A 20,020-nucleotide genomic window follows, 5' to 3' on the forward strand; every position below is an offset into this window, starting at 1 on the left:
TCTGACAAGCAACTCTTTCCACTGCAGAGGGCAACCTTACAAGTTAGATCCCCCATGGTCTCTAAAGGCAAAACAGCCCGGAGTATTGAAAAAATCACCTAGGTAATTAGAATTCCAAACTATTTACAATAATAAAGTAAAATCTCAAATTTTGAGAGTAGCTTCTCAATCATAAACTAAAGATAAAATTTAGATGTAATACAGTGTAATACTAAATAAGGCATAACATGGGAGAAAAGAAATATGTATATTTCTTTTACATTTATATCTCTTACATTTATATTTATATTTCTCTCATATTTATATTTTATACTTATAAATATTTCTTATAAATATATAAATATAAAAGTTCTTATATATAAAATATATATTGTTATATATTTTTATATACATATATATAGAGAGAGAGATACTATATTTCCAAAATAAGAATCTTTTTTTTAAAAAAACAGCTTTTTGTGCTTCCAAATGCTAAAAACAAACAAGCAAACAAACAAAACCCCATTTACTATTAAAATCAAATAGCATTCTGAATCTCTTACTTTCTGGATCTACTTTGGCTTATTTTCTCATTACCACCAGTCTTTTTTTTTTCTTAGATTTTATTTATTTATTTGATGGAGGGGAAAAATAGGGAGAGCAGCAGGCAGAGGAAGAGGGAGAAGCAGGTTCTCTGCTGAGCAGGGTGCCCTATCCTGGGTGAACCCAGGACTCTGGGATCATGACCTGAGCTGAGGGAAGACACTTAGCCAACTGAACCACCTGGGTGCCCCTTATCACCAGTCTTTTATAATCCCTGAACCCACCACAGATCCCCAAGGGGGTCTCCACAGTGGTAGAGACAATACTGAGCAATATGCCCTCTTATGACATCACTGTGGCTTATAGAAAAATCCAGAAAACGCATCTGCCTTATAGACTATTGTCACTGACTATTTATAAACATATATAATCTCCCCCATTAGTCATAAGGGAAATTTTAGAAATAGCTTACTCTAAGGGATGCTAAATATGTTTATCACAAGAACCTTTCATCCAAACAGAATGTTATATTACATATAAATATGAATAACATTTAGACCACCATCTAAAAACCACTGGCCAAGCCTAACAGCCTCAGGGAGCCATATTCTGCTTTCAATATTAGTCTGCTGCTTTTGGCCCAAGAGTTTTTAACATCTCCTCTTCTTTAACACATACATCTCTGCCTCTGTATCATGTACTTGTACTTTTATAATAAAAGAAAACAAGTAAGCTTAAAACACACAGATTTCCCTCAATATGGCAGTCTATAATTATAGAACAAAATCTTTGTGCTTTTTATCAATCAGTTATAACAGATGCTTAATCTTTCCTTCTAGAAAAATAACCCATCCCCATATGTACTGGTAGATTCTTGATCAAAATTATACCTTCCATGCTGTGGACATCTTCACCAAAAGATGTTTTATTTTATTTTTTTAAACTATTCTTTTTTTAATATTTCATTTACTTATTTGACAGAGAGAGAGACAGTGAGAGAGGGATCACAAGGGGAAGTGGAAGGGAGAGAAGCAGGCTTCCCTCTGAGTGGGGAGAGTGATGCAGGGCTTGATCCTGGGACCCTGGGCCCAAGACTTGAGCCAAAGGCAATGCTTAACAGTTGAGCTACACAGGTGCCCCCCAAAGAGGTTTTATTAATGTAGCAATCTTCTCAGTTATAATTCATAGGAGATGGCTGTTATGATTCAATGGATTAGCCCCATATTTTCTAAGCAATGTTCTACAAAAACTTCATGAAGAAGTGTTAATTGGGTCCCCCACCCACAAAGAAAAAGTGCACAGGGAAACATAATTTTTAAAATATTGAATTCTTCATCCCTCCCAAGAAGATTTACAAAATCATTAGCATATTATGGGCCTGAAATTCCTGCAGTGAAGAAACCTATTTTACATCTTTAACATAATTTCCAATATGATTTGAACAGAAATATTTTGATTATGAGGCCCACATTTGCATTCTATAGAACAGTGTTTTTTAAGAAACCATTATTTTAGCCCATACCACATGAAATGACATTCTCACAGCAAATTTTGGTGCCCACAGCCAAAACAAAGATTCAGAAATATGAACTCATTCAACAGCACAATTAAATATGCCCTCATTCCAATGAATTATCTGTAGAATGTATAACAGCATGAAAAAGGAATGTAGTAAAGTCAATTCTGGTCCTCATATACTCGAACAGTTATTCCCAATCTTTTTTCTAGTATGTGTACTGTTCTGGAAAGGCAAAGCACAGAATTCACCAATGATGATAAATCATACTTGGAGAACACTTAGCTATGTCCACCTCTATAATAACTCTAATACTACACAAATATTCTTAGTCTATCTATAAGTTTTGGAGTCACTGGTCTAGATGATATGAATGGCACTGTTTTCCATAGGTGTGTGTGTGTGTGTGTGTGTGTGTGTGTGTGTGTGTGTGACAAGTTCACAGGAAACCTTGCATATAAAACTATTATTCCTTTTATGTGCTAAACAAACACCCAAAAAGGGGAATTTCTGTAATAAAATTTATCAAAGGTACAGTTTTACTATAAGGGTCATTTGCTACACAAAGTCATTTAACAAATATTTACTAAGCATATTCTACAGGACAGACCCTACGTTCTGTAACCATTCTAGTCTACTTCCCACCTGATATTTGAACTTATCGCTTGGATAGATATTTAGCCTTAGCAGGACTAGAAAAATCAGTAATATTACAACAAATTACTCAAACTGTTTTTTCTTTTAAAACAAATTTTTGTTTGCATAGATGCACACACGCACACATACACAGAGCACGTAGCAATGGGTGACTCAGAAAACTTGTTTCTTCTACTTATCAATTGGTAAGTCTTACTCAAAAAGCTCAGTTTAAGAAGAACAATGATGTGATGCTGATCTAAGTAACATGTTTTATAGATATGTATCAAACACAATCAGTAGTATATAGCTTTAAATCAGTAGTTCCTGTTGTCCTTTAAAGTCAACTCAAAATAAAACAAATGTATTTCATGTCCTGAGTCATAGCATGTGGATTTAGCAAATATTTAACATAAAAGGAATTATTGCATTATAGAACTGGGATAAAATACAATGATGCTGTAATCAGTAGAATCTATATCCTCTTTCAGATTGATTGACTGGAGAAGCACAAATTAGGGCATTTAAGAGCTGTGACATTCTCACGTCTTAATTTTATTCCCATTCATTTAAAATGTCAGTTCCATGCATGTTAAAGTTTTTTGTTCACTGTATTAATGCCTCTGTGTGATGCTTAAGTTGATGGAAAATGAACAGAGGGACACATGAGTTAATGCTTACAAATGACTTTTATTACTTGATGCGGTCTTCTGATAAGAAGGAATAAAGGAATTCTACATCCCCAGCCAGAGAGATCAGAGGCTTGACTCTCTGTTGAACTGGTGGTACTGAGCAGATTGCCAAGAGATGAGACCTATCTTAGTCTTAGTGTTCCAAATTTTGCAGCTAAAGAATCTTTGCAAAGCTTGGCATAAATGGTACAGAAGTAAACTGTGCAGGAAAGCAAGCAAACACATGAAAACTACCACAGTCTCACTATACCACTGAGTGGCCACTGGGAAGGGAAGGCAAAGCCTGATGAATCTGCATACAATAATCAAAACTTGTATCATATAGAAAAACTCAACCCATATATACTCGACAAGTGGACACAAAACTGAGTGTAAGAAGGCAGCAATGATTGGTGTTAGAATATCTGCACCAAACCTTACACAGACACTACTACAATACTCTCCATTCTGCTTTGAAATCAGCCTAAAAGCTCTCCAGTGAAAGGGGTAGCAGCTACAAAGTATCAGCTGAAGGTATTATATTGTGTACAATTATACAAAATCTGGCTGAATTAAGTCCCCTATGGTAAAATCTCAGTACATCACATTGAGCCAGTAAAAGCTTCTTCTTGGTCATGAGCCCAAATTCTGGGTTATAAAAATATCTCATTGGAAAGCTACATAATCTATTTATTTATGCACTTATGTATTCATTCATTCATTCATTCTTCATTCCTACACTTTTTTTCAACAACTGTCTAATAGGTGCCTATGGAGTGCAAGGACTGTCAATAGACATCGTTCTGTCTCATGGAGCTTATAATCTAATGGGGAAAGGAACGGAGGAGAAAGATTTTTAAGTAAATAAATACACCCTAATCGTATGTAACAGTGCAATAAGTGTTATAAGCAAAGAATAAACTTTCATGGAAAAGTAGAATGGGAGGATCTAATTTAGACAACAGTGAAGATTGCAGAAGAAGATAAAATCCTGTGTGCTCCTAACAGAGCACTCTTTGTTGCCTTGTAGTCTGAGGGAGAAGCACCAAAGGAGCAGGGCCAAGTTAGTGCTATTCCCAAGTCCTACAGCTATTTTCTCTTCTGAGAAATGGAGATGAGATTAACACCTGTGTTGCCATCAGGTTAGAAGATCAAATGACAAAATACTTGAAGTCGTTCATAAATCGCAAAATGGCATAAAACTAAGTTATCATTTCCCTAAGTTGCACCTCAACATGTAATACACAATGATTTAAAGGATTCTGAATGGTTGGTAGGCTTCTTATGCAATGACAGTATACATGATACAATACAGAACCCATATGAGAAAGAAAGATCCTGTACCAACAGAAGAGTGACAACAGCAGTTTCAAAGGTTGAATCCATATTGCTTTACTTGCAAAAACTGGAAAATTTTTATATGTAAATAAGCATATTTGCACCATCACTTGAAACCAAGTTTTTCTATGTGCAACACACCGGACAATCCTAAGCCAGGCACAGGCAAGAGGTGGTTCACAAGAGGACAATGTGTGTAAGATCCATCTTTTGAGAAATGTAGCAACTTAAGCTTTACAACCTCCTTGAGGGAAAAGGCAGAAAGCATTCTCTTTGCACACTCTATACCATTCCTTCCAATATTTAACACAAACTCCCCTTCGTAAAAAGCATATTATATAAGGTATTATTTTCATCCATCTCTGAAGTTCATTATATGCTTTCTTATCAGTGCTTTAGCATTGATGTATGATCATCACTTATGCATGAAACATACTGCCAGTGAAAAGTAATGTCCTCAATAAACAGCCTTACCTCCAAAATGCAGCAACCTGGAACCAAATGCCAACACACTCTGTGGACCTTACCCCTGGAGTGCCTTCCATGTAAGCAGTTTTCCAACCCCAACTGGGTCAGAGAAACACTTTTTTTTTTTTCTTTCTGCTGAATCATCCCCCAGCTTATTTTGTAATAAGAGCATTAAGCACATTTTCAGCCTTAAAAATGCTAATAACAATTAATATGCAAACTCTAAATATGGCCCAAGCCTCTAGAAAAAAATCAGTAAAGGATCGCTCTCTACCAAGTGTCTGTGTAGTTGTGAGTGTCTACCACGAATTTCTCTGTAGAAAAAGTGTGATATCACTTTGGAATCCATCCTATAGGCATGCTATGGGCATCTGGAAAGCCTGAAACTGATTTACTGAATGTTAAGTGATTTGCCTAAGGCTAGATGTTCCCATAGACTTGGAAATAGAACGGAAAACTCCAACCCCATTAGGCTCTTTTCAGCACATTACCTGGACTCCTGGGATTCAGCTCTTACTCCCACCTGAGGTTCTGGCATGTGCTGGACACTGTACTCTAGTTCAGCATTCTCTATTGACAAAGAAACCTCTAGACTCTGAAAGGTAGGGAGGGGGGATTGATTAACATAAATTTGGTCCAAAATGCCAGAAAGCTGAATTCTCCAGACCACAGACCCCAACTCACTCTAACCAAGATGACCTCCTTTTTCCTACTCTTCCTGAAGAAAGGAAAGACAAAGTGATAGTGCAAATATGTGTGTGTGTATGAGTGGTTTTGTACATGAGTTAGACTGTATCCATTTTACAGTGATGCAGCTCCAAAGCTGCTTCTTGGGATGTGCAAAACTGTGTTATGTAAAATAGTTATTTTACATCTAGACTTTTTTTAAAAGATTTTATTTATTTATTTGACAGAGAGGCACAGAGAGAGAGGGAACACAAGCAGGGGGAGTGGGAGAGGAAGAAGCAGTCTTCCCTCCCAGTAGGGAGCCCGTGCGGGGCTGGATCTCAGGACCCTGGGATCATGACCTGAGCCGAAGGCAGACAATTAATGACTGAACCATCCAGGTACCCCACATCTAGACATTTTTAAAAAGTGTATTTTATACTAAGAAAATGCAACAGATGAGAAAGGAATACAATAGAACTACAAAAACGGATGAAAACATATAACAACTAAGGATACACATTATATATTACCTAAAAGGAACTCAGGAACCAAAAAAAAAGACAATTTATGATTTACATGGATGATATCAGAAAAAAAATCCTGTAGTTCCATTTATGTTAGGATTAATTTTGACAGACTAGTTAAGTAAAAAATAATAACAAAGTACAAGACAAATCATAGAAATTACTATTAAGACTACTAGAGTGTGAACCTATTTTTTTATCCTTGATACTTTAAAGTTAATTAAGTAAAAATTAAGTATGTATAGTTTCTTCTCTGAATTAATAAATCAAGTAATGGCTTATTCTAGTCAAATTTAGAAAAAAACCCGAGAGTACTTTAAAATATTGTTTTCATTTTTAAATTTATTTTTAAGAGTTATAGAACTACTTCATTCTCTGAGTAAAAGTAGTTTTGAAAATAAAATTTTCTAATTGTTTTATATCTTTAATATTTCTTTGTTTCCTATACTTTCAATAATTTCCCCCATTTATTCATCTCCCCTTCTAAATATGCAACACATGCTTTTATACACTAGGAACAATATTTAAGCATCAGAATTATAAAAAGTGTATATAAAAATTTTCAGTCAACAGTGTTCTTTCACACATACAATGTCACTTAAAGAAATATGCAAACTAAATCTAAATCATCTTAAAAATTATATGAAATTTTAAAAGCTAAGAAAAACAATGAAAGTTATGTAAGACAAAATGATTTTCCTTTGACTCTGTCAAGTCAGCTAATTTTTAAAAAGTTCATGAAAAGAAGAATTGGGAGATTAAGAAAAATGGAGGGGCACCTGGGTGGCTCAGTGGGTTAAGCCTCTGCCTTTAGCTTTCAGGTCCTGGGACTGAGCCCTGCATTGGGCTCTCTGCACAGAGGGGAGTCTGCTTCCCCCTCTCTCTGCCTGCCTCTCTGCCTACTAGTGATCTCTCTCTCTGTCAAATAAATAAATAAATAAATCTTTAAAAAAAAAAGAAAAATGGAAATGTAGACTATCTCTGTTTTCCATGACACAAGTTATAGTTAAATACTGAAATACTCAAATTCATTCTTAGACTGTCTCTTTTACAAAATAGCAAAAAGCGTGATGATGTACACATGTATATATACAAATTTATTTATTCACTTGAGGACAGAAGTGTTATTTGGAGGTACCATCTATAGGTATTCTCAATAGATAAAGATTGTGCTTTACGATTGTAAAGAGAAAAGTACCAATATTAGTATTATGCAATGTATGTTATTCTTTACAAACACCCCCAAAAGTTCATGAACATGCACATATCTGTTCCACCTTGAGGTACACATGCTTTACATATTCTTATTTGAAACCCTGGTAAGTTTTTATTTTACTAAATAAATGTTTTCAAAATATATCTATACATCTAATAAAATATATATTTATATAATAGTCTATTTAATAATTTATGTAATGAAAAACATTATATAATAATTATATACTTTATATATGCGTGTGTATATACCCTTAATTTTCTTGTAAATTTTGCTTCTACTGTAACATCCTCATGCTTCTATCTAAATTTACATTTTAGCTAAAAGATTCATCTGAAACCAAATCTCAAGTCATGTCAATCACATGCTTAAAACATTTACAGGGCTCTTTATTTTTCCACAATTAGCATCTGAAATTGGCATGGCAGAGAAGATCCCAAGTGAACAGGGGTTTGTACTTTTCCAATTTCACCTTTTTGACTCTACCCTTCATAATCTCCTATCCTGCTTATCTATTCATCCAAACTTTTGCCAATTTCTTCCCTAACCCACAACACTCTCCTCCATCTACGTCACTTACCCATGAAACCTTCCATGTCAGAAATAATCTTTCTCCCTCCTCCCCAATTTTACCCCCACTTTCCACTCTCTGTTCTGTGTGCTCCTTTCTTCTGTTCCTCTAATGGGACTGACTACATCATACTTTTTTTTAAAAGAATTTATTTTTATTTATTCGACAGACAGATCACAAGTAGTCAGAGAGGCAGGCTCCGAGAGAGAGGAGGAAGCAGGCTCCCGGCTGAGCAGAGAACCCAACGCGGGGCTCGATCCCAGGAGCCTGGGATCATGACCTGAGCTGAAGGCAGAGGCTTTAACCACTGAGCCACCCAGGCACCCCCATTATACTTTTTGTTAAAACCATTTGTTACAACCTTTAACAGCTATAATATTCTTAAAGCAAGACCACTTTTTATCCAGCTTCATAACTTCACACAAATTAGTTTTGTGTGACCAGTAAAGTAATTAAAGAAATTCATAAATGGAATTTGTTATTTTTAAGCAACATGATTGAAGGATGGCTCTAATTTTATGCTTGTATTTCTGTTCTTTCCTTATGAAATATGACCTCCAAAATGATGCTTAACCACTCCTATTCAAAGTTTCTTTAAAAATAGGTCAAGGGGCACCTGGGTAGTGTAGTCGGTTAGGCATGGCCCTCTTGATTTCAGCTCCGCTTGTGATCTCAGGGTCCTGATCTACCACCACACTGGCTCAGTGCTCAGCAGCAGAGTCTGCTTGGGATTCTCTCTCCCCTCTCTTTCTACCCCTCTCTCCGTGTGTGTGCAAGTGCATGTTCACTCTCTCAAATAAATAAATAAATCTTTAAAAAATAATAGGTCAAATATCATAACTATAATTGTGAGCAAATATGTGAAGGAAAATCATATTTTTCTAGCATAAGATTTTACTCAGTCCACCTGTTGAAGATATTTCAAACACAAAATATGTCTAATGGCTTTCAATCTCCATTTTTATCAATTCCCAGTTTTTGTTTACAATGAATATATGTTTAGAGAACTACAAAAATTAGCACTATGAGAATGCAAAAAATGCATACAAGTATACTATGCCTATGTTATGCATAATTATTGGCTTTGGGATATAAACTAAAGATTATTTAGTATAATGGCTTGTATCTTAAATTTGCCTTTCTATCATTGGGTCCAGAGAAAATTGGGACACTTCAATTTATGGTGCATGAATTAGGCAACTACTGATGTAGTTTTCAATGGTACCAAGTATCAGTATGATAACAACTGGATAACTAAACTTAAAAATTAACTCAAAGAGGGGCAACTGGGTGGCTCAGGAGTTAAGCGTCTTCCTTTGGCTCAGGTCATGATTCCAGGGTCCTGGGATCCAGCCCCACACCAGACTCCCTGCTCAGCGGGAAGCCTGCTTCTCCCTCTCCCAATCCCCTGCTTGCGTTCCCTCTCTCACTGTGTCTCCCTCTGTCAAATAAATAAATAAAAATCTTTAAAAAATTAACTCAAAGAAAATGTGCAGAGGTGTATAAGAACGCATTTGCCTTATTCATCTGGTTGTTTTAGTATTGTATAAAGTTCTTAAAGAGTCATATCAACATATCTTCTCTCTCATTTGACATCCAATATACAGATTTTTGACATAATAATCCACTAAATAGTCAATTATCTTCCATAAAGATTGTGAAATTCTCAACTGAGAAAATCACAGATTATGTCAGTTCGGTTCACTTAAGATCAAAAAGCATACCTTTTGGGAAGGATCATTTTTACAAGATTATAAAAACACAGGTAAGGTTAATTTTGAATGTTATGTATTAAGTGCTATTCCTTCTGTGTTTCTTACTAACACTTATGATTATAATGCCTTGTACAAAAATGTCCTAAGTGATATACATTGAAAGAAAAGCATATGATTTTAAAACACATATTATAATTTTAAAACTTTAGATTAAGAGTGAAAATTTGATGAAATTAATTTTATGTGGTCAGAGATTTCTTCCTATAAAATCTACCATAGTATATATTTTAATATATCTTGCTAAGCAGTCTATTCAAAACAACAGTTTTAATTTCTATAAATGTCCATATTTCTATAATTTATGATGATGCACCTCAAAATGCTGTCCACAAAATCCTTACTTCAAAAAAGTGTGAAGCACTAGTTTTAAATGCAGAGACCCCAAGATTCCTCTTCACGGCTGGATCAAAATCTCTTGCGAGGAACCTAGGAGTATGCATTGAAAACACATTTTGCCCAGGTGACTCTGACATATACCAGACTTGAGAAACCTACTGGGTCTGTCTGAAACCATGCTTCATTATATCCTCAATGTTATTCTGGAAAGAAAAGTCACCAAATGGTTTCTCCAAAAAAAATACTGTTTCCAAATGTTCATTCTTACAATTTCTAAAGTGCCACTCAACAGAAAATTAAGTCTGTTTCCAAATCCCAGGATATTTCAGCTCAATTAACAAATGAAAGGGGTCATTTCTCCCCCTTATTCCCTGTTGTCCTAAAGTGCCCAGAGCAAAAAACAAACAAAACACACACACACACACACACACACATACACACACACACACCCGGTACCCACTTCGCACCTCGGGACACGGACCTCTCTGCTTTCCACAGGTTATGATATTGAATCCTGACAGCATGAACATATCTAAGTGATACTGGGATCTCTAGCCTTCAACTCTCCTGGCAGAGCTGCCCGCCTACTACCCAGTCCCCCAGTTCTCAAGAGCCGCCCGGTCTCCGTCAGCACCTCCGACAGCGACTTGGCGGAGCGGGTTCCGGGATTCACAGCCAAAGAGCTTGCCCTTAGAAAAGCCAGAGACCAAGGAAACTGACCCGAGACACCCTAGAATACACAGACCACTATCCCTGGTTCTCTTCAGCTGCCAACATCTCTTTCCAAAAGACAACAAAGGAAAGCGTAAGTACCTCTTACCTAGAATATGAGCCACCCCCACAACTCGCCTCTCTTCCTCAGCTCCCCAGCGCCTGTTGCTAAGGAGGAGAGACTGCACTTGGGAAGCCTCAGGACCAGGTGACAGACCCCTGGAGGAGCTGGGAGCACGAGGGCTGCGGTGAAAGCCCGGCGCTAGGCCAGCCCAGGACCCCTTCCTTCCGCAGGAAGGGTGCGCCCTCCTCATGGCACCGACGCCAACGACGCCCCCCGCGCACACCGGGCGGGTGGAGGAAACCGCACAAGCTGGGGGCTGGCTCCCGGAGAGCCGCTCCCTCTGCGGGCCGGCAAAGCACGGCCCCGTCAAAGAAGGCCTCTGGCCCAGTACTGTGGGCCCAGATAGTGGGGCAGGGGCTCAGGGACAGCCCTGGGGAGGGCGGGCACTCACCATGTTGACTTCGGAAACCATGTCTATGCTGGCGATGTCGATGTTCATCCCCACGCAAACCGGGGGACCTGCAGAAAGAGCACGACACACTGATCAGCCAAGCTTGGGCACGGGGTGAGGGTGGCTCTGAGGATGGGGTGCCTACCCGAGGAGTGGGAGCAAGCGAAATGCCCTACATCCCCTCTACTTCGCCGCTGCTCGGCTTAAGCGCCCTCCGTCTCCCTCCTCCACCCAGGCCGCCAGCTCTGTGGGTCGCGGTTCCCGCAGCGGCCGCGCACACCCCACTTACCCCCGAAGTCGGGTCTTAGGCGAATGTCGTAGCCTTTCAACAGCTTGTCCACCGTCTCCTTCACAAAGGACATGTTCCCAGGATCGTTCACGCTGGGGGAGGGGGCAAGGGGCACAGATAGCGGGTCAGGCGGCGGCTCACCCGCCAGCGCCCGGCGCGCACACCCGTGCGCCCTGCTCGCCGCCCGGCCCGCTTCCCGTCAACCCACCCGCGACCCTACCTCTGGGCGCAGCACACCACCGCCACCAGCACTGGGGCCGAGAAAATGCCGAAAAGCCTTCCTCCCGCAAAGCCCCACATCCCTCCGCCGCGCCCCGGCACGGGGGAGGGGGCGCCCCGCCGCCGTCGCGACCTGCAGCCGGGGCTGCTTCTGCTGCTGCCGCCGCCGCCGCCGCCGCGCTGGCCCCGAGCGGAGGAGGGCGGAGGGGGAGGGGGAGGAGAGGAGGGGGAGGAGCGGGCCTGGGGAGAGGAGGAGCAGCGGACTGGGGAGCGGAGGAAGGGGGAGGAGGCAAGGCAAGTCGGAGGCGGAGCCGGCTAAGCCTCTCGCCCTGGCCTCCCCCGCACTCTCCGCGGCGGGTGGCCCGAGCCCTTGGCTCTCCCTCCCGACACCGCGGCAGCGGAGCGGGACTTGGAGCCGCGCCGGGGACAGCAAGCTGGAGCCGCGGCTGCGCGGCGCGGACCAGGGCCGGGGTCGGCGGTGAAACCAGCTCCGCCGCGGTCCCAGCTCTGCCGCGGTCCCAGCTCCGCCGCGCTCCCTGCGACCGGGAGGAGGGGACCCACGGCGACAGGAGCAGAGGCGGTGAGGGAAACGCTATCCGCTTTCCCCCGCCCCTTTCCTGGGCCCGACCCCCTCTACGACCCCCGCCCACCTGCGACTTGGGTCGAAAGCCAGTGGGTGAAGTACAGCTGTGCCCACCGGACTGCGCGCTACAGCGCCTAGAAAGAGGCTGCGAGTCGGGGAAAAACCCCACCTCACCTGCGGGGCTCAGAGCCTCGAGTCCCCAGGGTCCAGGAGAGCCAGATGGGCAGCAGGAGAGCTGGGAGCCTGGAGCACATGGCGTTGTTCCTCCGACCTAATCTGGGTGGGATCCGCTCTCCCCCACAGCCACTGAGCATTCAAACAGCGACGCGGGGATCCCCGCCCCTGCCCCCACCCACGGGCTTTCCCGCCTGACCCCTCATCCAGCCCCTCGCATGGCGGCTCTATTAATTATTTATGCACTGTAAGACCATTTTCAAAAAATCGGTTCATTAAAGTATTCCTCTCACTCTCACCCTCGAACATTTCATACGAGCACTGGGCCCTCCCTCCTCACATAAATACATTTGTAATGAATGGTAAAGAGAGGCCTGATTATGTACCTATTATCAGTAAGCTGGAGTCTAAATCAGAGGAGGAGACCCTGGCTGTCATTCCAGGTTTGGGAAAGTAACTTGCCCTTTTTTTGGTGCAGCGTGGAGCTGTCCGTGGTTCTTAATATAAAGCAAAGAAACTTGTTTTCTCTATGACAAGCTTCCATCCTTTGGTTCTCATTAGAAGATACCTGGTACTTTGACTAAGAAACAGACCGATGTTCACCACAAGCCACCCTGCCCTGTGTGTCACCAGTGTACCTAAGGGGTGTCTGTTCACCCATGACTACAGGTTGCATATTTTTCTTTAGTGAATAATCGTCAATAAAGTTTCTCTGTTCCTCAGACTTCTAATATTGAGGAACACGGTTACACAATCCTGCTTGTGGTCAACCAGCAAAACCTGCAAATCAAGTTCACTTTTGTGCTTGATAGATTTTCTTGGGCCATTCTAGGACTTAATTAATTAATTTCTGTATTTACTTATTTTTTTCTATAAAGATTAAGGTTTTGGGGGTGCCTGGGTGGCTCAGTTGGTTAAGCATCCATTGAACCCCACATGGGGCTACCCACTGAGTGAAGGGTCTGCTTGTCCTCCTCCTTCTACTCCTCCCACTGCTCTCATTGTCTCAAAAATAAATAAAATCTTAAAAAAAGATTAAGATCTTCTTTTCTACTGTTGAGACTTTGTGTAGGTAAATGTCTAAATCTGGACTTATATTCTAAAAGCTGGCATGTTTCTGTGCATTAATTTTAAATATCATTGTCTTTTAAAAATCAGCGATTTTATTTTTGGAACAGAAAATGTGACCACAGAACCTGAAAGGTTGATATTAAGATAGGTTAAGAGATAAATATAGCTCCCTAATTGTTTTCTGGAAAAGTCTGTTCACAACTACTTTATATTCTGTGTTCTGTTAATGTTCAATGGAATTATAAGGAAAATGAGTTCTGTGTTATTATGCCGTTCCCTCCACATTCATGTTTCAGTCTACTTCTCCTATTTGCATATACATCTTTTAGAGAAATCCTCTGCTGGGGATCACAGCTATAGAAAGTAAACAATGAGAATAAGGTGTTTGAGTAAAGCTGATAACATAGTAAGTATTCTTCCTTTTTTTACTAGTTTATATGTTCTAAAACTTGCAAAACCACATGACAAATGTAATTATTATCCAACTGTGTACCACTTCAGATCTTAGCTTCAACCAGTGCCTGAGATTCTCGGCCTTATATTTCATACCAGTTGCTACTTTAGCATGCGTTTCCTCAGGAGCTCTGATCAGCTTTACATGTGAACAAACTCACATCCTTCACTTCATGTCCACATTTATTATCTCTCACCTCCCACTTTCAAGTTTTTCAGTTGACAATGAGATCCAAGATGCTACCTGCTCAGTAATTACATATATGCAATCCAAAGTTGCTGGAGAGCTAATGGTTCGTGGGGTGGAACTTTGGTGAATGAGAGGTGGGAGTCAGGTAAGTAAATAATTTTCCCTTTATTGCTCCCTAAGAGACGCCCTGAGATGCAGCAGTAGCTCCCATGTGTTCTCTCTTCTTCCATGCTTCGATCCACTTGTACTTCATTCTCATTTTCATTAGTATTGAACACTCTAGTAGAACTGCAGCATTTAAATTTTGCCTCAGGATATATTTTCTGGGGAATCCTGACCAAGTCATCAACCAATTGGCAAATTATTAAAGTATCATCTAAAAGGCAGTGTTTTATAATATGAAGGCAAAATCAAAGGAAAACATTGTCGTGAGTATATACAGGTATAATTAATGTACATGAGTTATAAGACTCATATGGCTGTTGCCCAGCTTGCACTTATATGAGCAACAAAGGCTAACCATGCAGCCACTGGACCCACCCTCCTACATCAGATCCCTCTCACATAGCCATTTTGGAGGGTTGTATGATCACTGAACTCCAGGAATCTTCAACTTTTAACTCTTCTTGACAGGATTCCTGAAACCAAGAATAGTTCCATATCTTTACTAAATGGTGCTAATATACTAGCCAAAACAGCAGGAAATTATTGATTGACTTTTCACTTTAACTTATTTTCTGCTGAAGGAGAAAAGGATATGGGGTCCCACAAGGGGTAAATTTTCATGTAAAAAGAAGGAGAACAGGGGAACCCTCTTACATTGCTGGTGGGCATGCAAGTTGATGCAGGTACTTTGAAAACGGTATGGAGATTCCTCAAAAAATTAAAAATAGAGCTACCCTATGGCCCAGCAATCGCACTGCGGGGTATTTACCCCAAAGATACATATGTAGTGAAAAGGGGCCATCTGTACACCAATGTTCATAGCAGCAATGTCCACGATAGCCAATCTGTGGAAAGACCCAAGATGCCCTTCAACAGACAAATGGATAAAGAAGATATGGTCCATATACACAATGGAATATTACTCAGACAACAGAAAGAATGAATACCCAACTTTTGTCAATATGGACGGGACTGGAGGAAATTATGCTGAGTGAAATAAGTCAAGCAGAGAAAGTCAATTATCATATGGTTTCACTTACTTGTGGAACAGAAGGAATAACATGGAGGGCATTAGGAGAAGGAAGGGAAAAGTGAAGGGGGGGAAATTGGAGGGGGAGATGAACCGTGAGAGACTGTGGACTCTGAGAAACAAACTGAGGATTTTAGAGGAGAGGGTGTGGGAGGATGGGTGAGCCTGGTGGTGGTTATTAAGGAGGGCACATATTGCATGGAGCACTGGGTGTTATATGTAAACAATGAATCTTAGAACGTTACATCAAAAACTAATGCTATTAAAAAAAACAAACAAAAAAACTAATGTTATTGTATGGTGAAAAACATGACACTATAAAAATTTTTTTAAAAGGAAGGAAGAGAACAGGAATGGCATTTTTTCATAGGAAAGTGGTTTAAACAGGCTGGAATAATATTTTGGATTCCTTGAGGTAGGAAGAAAGAAAGGAAGATAAATGAAGAGTGTCACATGATCACTTTACCTGGCTGACCCCTATGCCTTTCACCAAAACGTCTCTTGGTCAATCACAGTTGCCTCTTATTTATAGAGAATCAACCTGTTTTTTTAAAACAGCATTGAAGCTTCTGACAATATATTTTAAAGCCCTTTAAACATAATGCAATCAATTGGAGGCACAGCATATGTAGTTGGACGAATCTTGACAAATGTATAAACCAGTATACATTCTCATCACCACCCCCCCTCCAATTCACTCTCAATCCTTAAACCTACATGTCCTTCACAGGAATTCTAAACAAGAACTGACCTAAGTTCTATCATTACAGATTTTTTTTCTAACATTTCACATAAGTGGAGTTATGCAGCATATGTTATTTTATGCCTGCATTCTTTCTCTTACTACCCAGTTTCTAATATCAATAAGTGCAATTGCAGATCCCAATCTGTTTCTCTTAACTCCTGAGTGGTGTTCCATTGTATGGCTCTTTCACAACTTATTTATCCATTAATCTATTTTTGAACTCTCCTCATTTGGGCTATGATAAATTATAAAGTCATATATAGGTCTTTTATGGATATATGGTTTAATTTATCTTGGGTAAATGCCTAGGAGTATAATGGCTGAATTGTACATAATCTAATCTAAGAAACTACAAAAATATTTTCCACAGTAGCTACGGGTTTTACATTTCAACATCAATGCATGAGAATTGAAGCTGTTCCATATATCCTCTCTATCCACTCTAGTGAGTGTAGAGTAGCATGTCATTGTGATTTTAATTTGCATTTTCCCAATGACATGTAAGTATATAAACAAGTATAGTTTATTTCATAGTGACCACTCATATCTTCTTTTTAAATGTATAAGATTTCCCCATTTTAAAAATTGTATTCTTAGTTTTCTTTTTTGTTAAGATGTAACAATTCTTTATATATTCTGAGTATAAGTCCCTTGTCAGATATTTGTAATGTGAATACTTTCTCCCAGTCTGTGGCATTGCTGTTACACTTCTTTGATAGTATTTTTCAAAGAAAAGAAGAAATTAATTTAGATGAATTTCAGTTAATAACCTTTCTCCTTTAGAGTTCATACCTTTGGTATTCTACCTAAGAAAGCTTTGCCCTAATCAGAAGTTATGATTTTCTCTATGCTTTCTTTAAGAAGTTAAATGTATTATTTGACTTATATTTATATTATGGATGATATGGTAAGAGTCAAAGTTCTTGTTTGTTTGCTTGTTTGTTTGTTCCATATGGATGTCTAGTTGTTTCAGCATAATTTGTTAAAAATCTTATTCCTCCCCCCATTGAGTTCCCCTTATATATATGTTGAAAATCATTTGCTCTTATGTTGATCTTTTATTTAGCTGTTTCATTGACCTATATGTGTATTCTTTCACCAATTTCATACCGCTTTGATTAATGTAGTTGTAAAGTAAATACTGAAATCAGGTATCATAATTCATACAACTTTGCTTTTCTTCCCCAAAATTGTTTTTGACTTCTCAAGGTCTTGGTGTTTTTATAGACATATAAGAATGATTTTATTAATTTCAATAGAGAAGCCTCATGGAATTTTAATTTATGCTACATGAAATCTATAGATGAATTTAGGGAAAACTGACATCTTGACAATACTGAATCTTCCAATCTAGGAAAATTCTGTATATCTCCATTTATTTAGGCACTCCTTAATTTTTCACAAAAATATTTTATAGTTTTACATGCGAAGGTCTTTATTTGAGTCACTAAATTTATCTAAGTATTTCATATTTATATTATTATAAATGTTATTTTTAGTACTTCATTCTCCCATTGTTTTTTGATATTATATAGAAATATAATTTTTATATATTTACATCACACCCTAAAACCTTGCTCAAAGTATTTATTATCTTAATACAATTTATTTTTTGTAGTTTCCTTAGATTTATATAAAAAAATTATGTCATCTGTGATTATAGACAGATTTACTTCTTCTTTTCCTATCTGGATGCTTCTTATTTCCTTTTCTTGCCTTACAGCGCAGGCAGAGACCTCAAGTACAATGCAAAATGGTAAGAGAGGACAACCTCGTTTTATTCCAGTATTATGGGAAAATGTTCAGGGTTTTTTGTTGTTATTTTTTTGTTATTTTGTTGTTATTGTTGTTGTTGTTTTGTTTGTTTGTTTTCACCATTAAGTATGACATTAGCATCTTCTTACTTTTCATCTTCTCTCTCTACATTTTCTCCTCTTCTTCCTCCTTCTTCTTTTTATTTCTCCTCCTCCTTTCCCTCCTCCTCATCCTCTTTCTCTTCCTCATCTTCTTCTTCTTCCTCCTCCCCTTCCTCTCCTCCTCCACTTCTCCTCTTCCTCCTGCTCCTCCTCCTCCTTCTCTTCCCTTTCCTTCTCTCCCTTCTTTTCTTTTTCTTCTCCTCCTCCCACTCCTTCTTCTTCTACTGTACCTTTCTGAAAAGTTCAGTATTAAGAGTACAGCAGTACAAAGTACACATCTGGCATAGAGTACAGTGCTGTTAGGCTCTGACCTAAAGTGTCAGAGCCCAGACAATGTGAGGAGGGCATGAGGTTTCATAGCTGGAATGGGCAGGAAAGGTGTATTTTTTTGGTTAAATGTTAATTTGGAAGTCACAGCCAAAGCAAAGTAAGGAGGGTGTCAGTGGAGTGGGACAGCCTACCATTGGTGTCAGGACCCATGGGAGATGAGGAAGGCAATGATGTAAGGAAAGCACCCCACGTTTGAAATCAGAAACAAAATAAGGTAAATCCACATCTCAATGAAGGTTAAGCTAATGAGTCAGTACCTCAGAGGGTAGGAGAGTGTCAAGGCATGGGGTCTGCCCTATTGAGGCTCTAAGTCCAAGCTGAATAAGCAGTGCATCCATGAAAGGTGGGTTAACCTGGAATAAGGAGTTGGAACCCAAGCAGTGTTAGGAAGGCACTCCCAAGATAAGCATGAGTGAGTTGAGAAAATGATGTGGGCATCCATGTGCTGGGGTGTTCTGTCATGGAAACTCAGAGCTCAGAAAAAGTGAGGAAGGCATCCGTGCACTGTGATGGCCCAAAATGGGGATTCAGAACCTGAGCAGGGAAAGGAGAATGTATGCAGGGAATGGGGAGAGGTACAGCAGTAAGAGATTAGTTACATAGTGGGGGCATTGATCAAATGAGTAACGGTAGCTAGGCTTCTCTCTGTTAGAGATGGGACTTACAAATACCAAAAAGGGAGAAACAGTCCCTGTGATGTGAGACTGCAACCAAATATATTAGTGTGAACTAACAATTTCAAAATATATAAATACAAATATATACACACATATATATGTATGCATATGGGCATATATTTTATTTACATACAAATACATATATATACATATATTTAGTTCTATCCACCAAGAAAGTCTGGAACAGTGACATTCCAATAGCATTCAGCATCCCCTCCACCCAGGTATTGTCTTCTACATATAATTTTCTACTGGGGGAAAAAAAAACTTGGTTCTTTGAGAAAATGGGTGATTCTTGAGTTGGACAAGAAAAGTATAAGAGGATACTAGAATATCTTGTGACAGTAAGGAAGTGATCAGGGAATAGGGAAGATATATCGGAGACACAGAATTCAACATGAATGTTTATGTTGTCCAGCTGTGGAAAAATTTGAGCATAAAAATAAATGAAGTCAATAATGAACTACAACCTACAGAAGAAAATAGGAAAATTTGAGTTTAAGTGCATTAATTAATTTTTTATCACAAATGGTATAGTTACATAGCTTTTAAGTATGTCCCCAAAAATACTAATTATAAAGATGAAACTTAAGAGTATAGCTTGCAGATAGAACCTTAATCAAGTGATCAATATAAATAAATTAAAGAATGAAATAAATCAAAATAATGTGACCCATGATACAATACATAAGAATATTGTATCGGGGGTG

General features: G+C 39.2%; 1 protein-coding gene across 2 annotated transcripts in view; it reads right to left on the reverse strand.

Annotated features, from left to right (window-relative positions):
- The window catches only part of GABRB3 (gamma-aminobutyric acid type A receptor subunit beta3), a 230,409-nt gene extending 217,556 nt beyond the window's left edge, over positions 1–12,853 (reverse strand). The window contains exons 1-3 of one of the 2 annotated variants that reach the window (XM_046007017.1): positions 12,734–12,853; positions 11,758–11,849; positions 11,469–11,536 (exon numbers count right to left, since the gene is read on the reverse strand). In XM_046007017.1, the coding sequence (XP_045862973.1) occupies positions 11,469–11,536; positions 11,758–11,849; positions 12,734–12,813 (240 nt within the window). In that variant the 5' untranslated portion in view covers positions 12,814–12,853. Of the gene's footprint in view, positions 1–11,468; positions 11,537–11,757; positions 11,850–11,977; positions 12,138–12,733 lie in introns of those variants that run through there. The other variant, XM_046007016.1, reaches the window with a different exon arrangement.
- Between the last annotated feature and the right edge of the window lie 7,167 nt (positions 12,854–20,020).

The sequence above is a fragment of the Meles meles genome, chromosome 6 (assembly GCF_922984935.1).
Source record: "Meles meles chromosome 6, mMelMel3.1 paternal haplotype, whole genome shotgun sequence".
Taxonomy (NCBI): Eukaryota; Metazoa; Chordata; class Mammalia; order Carnivora; family Mustelidae; genus Meles; species Meles meles.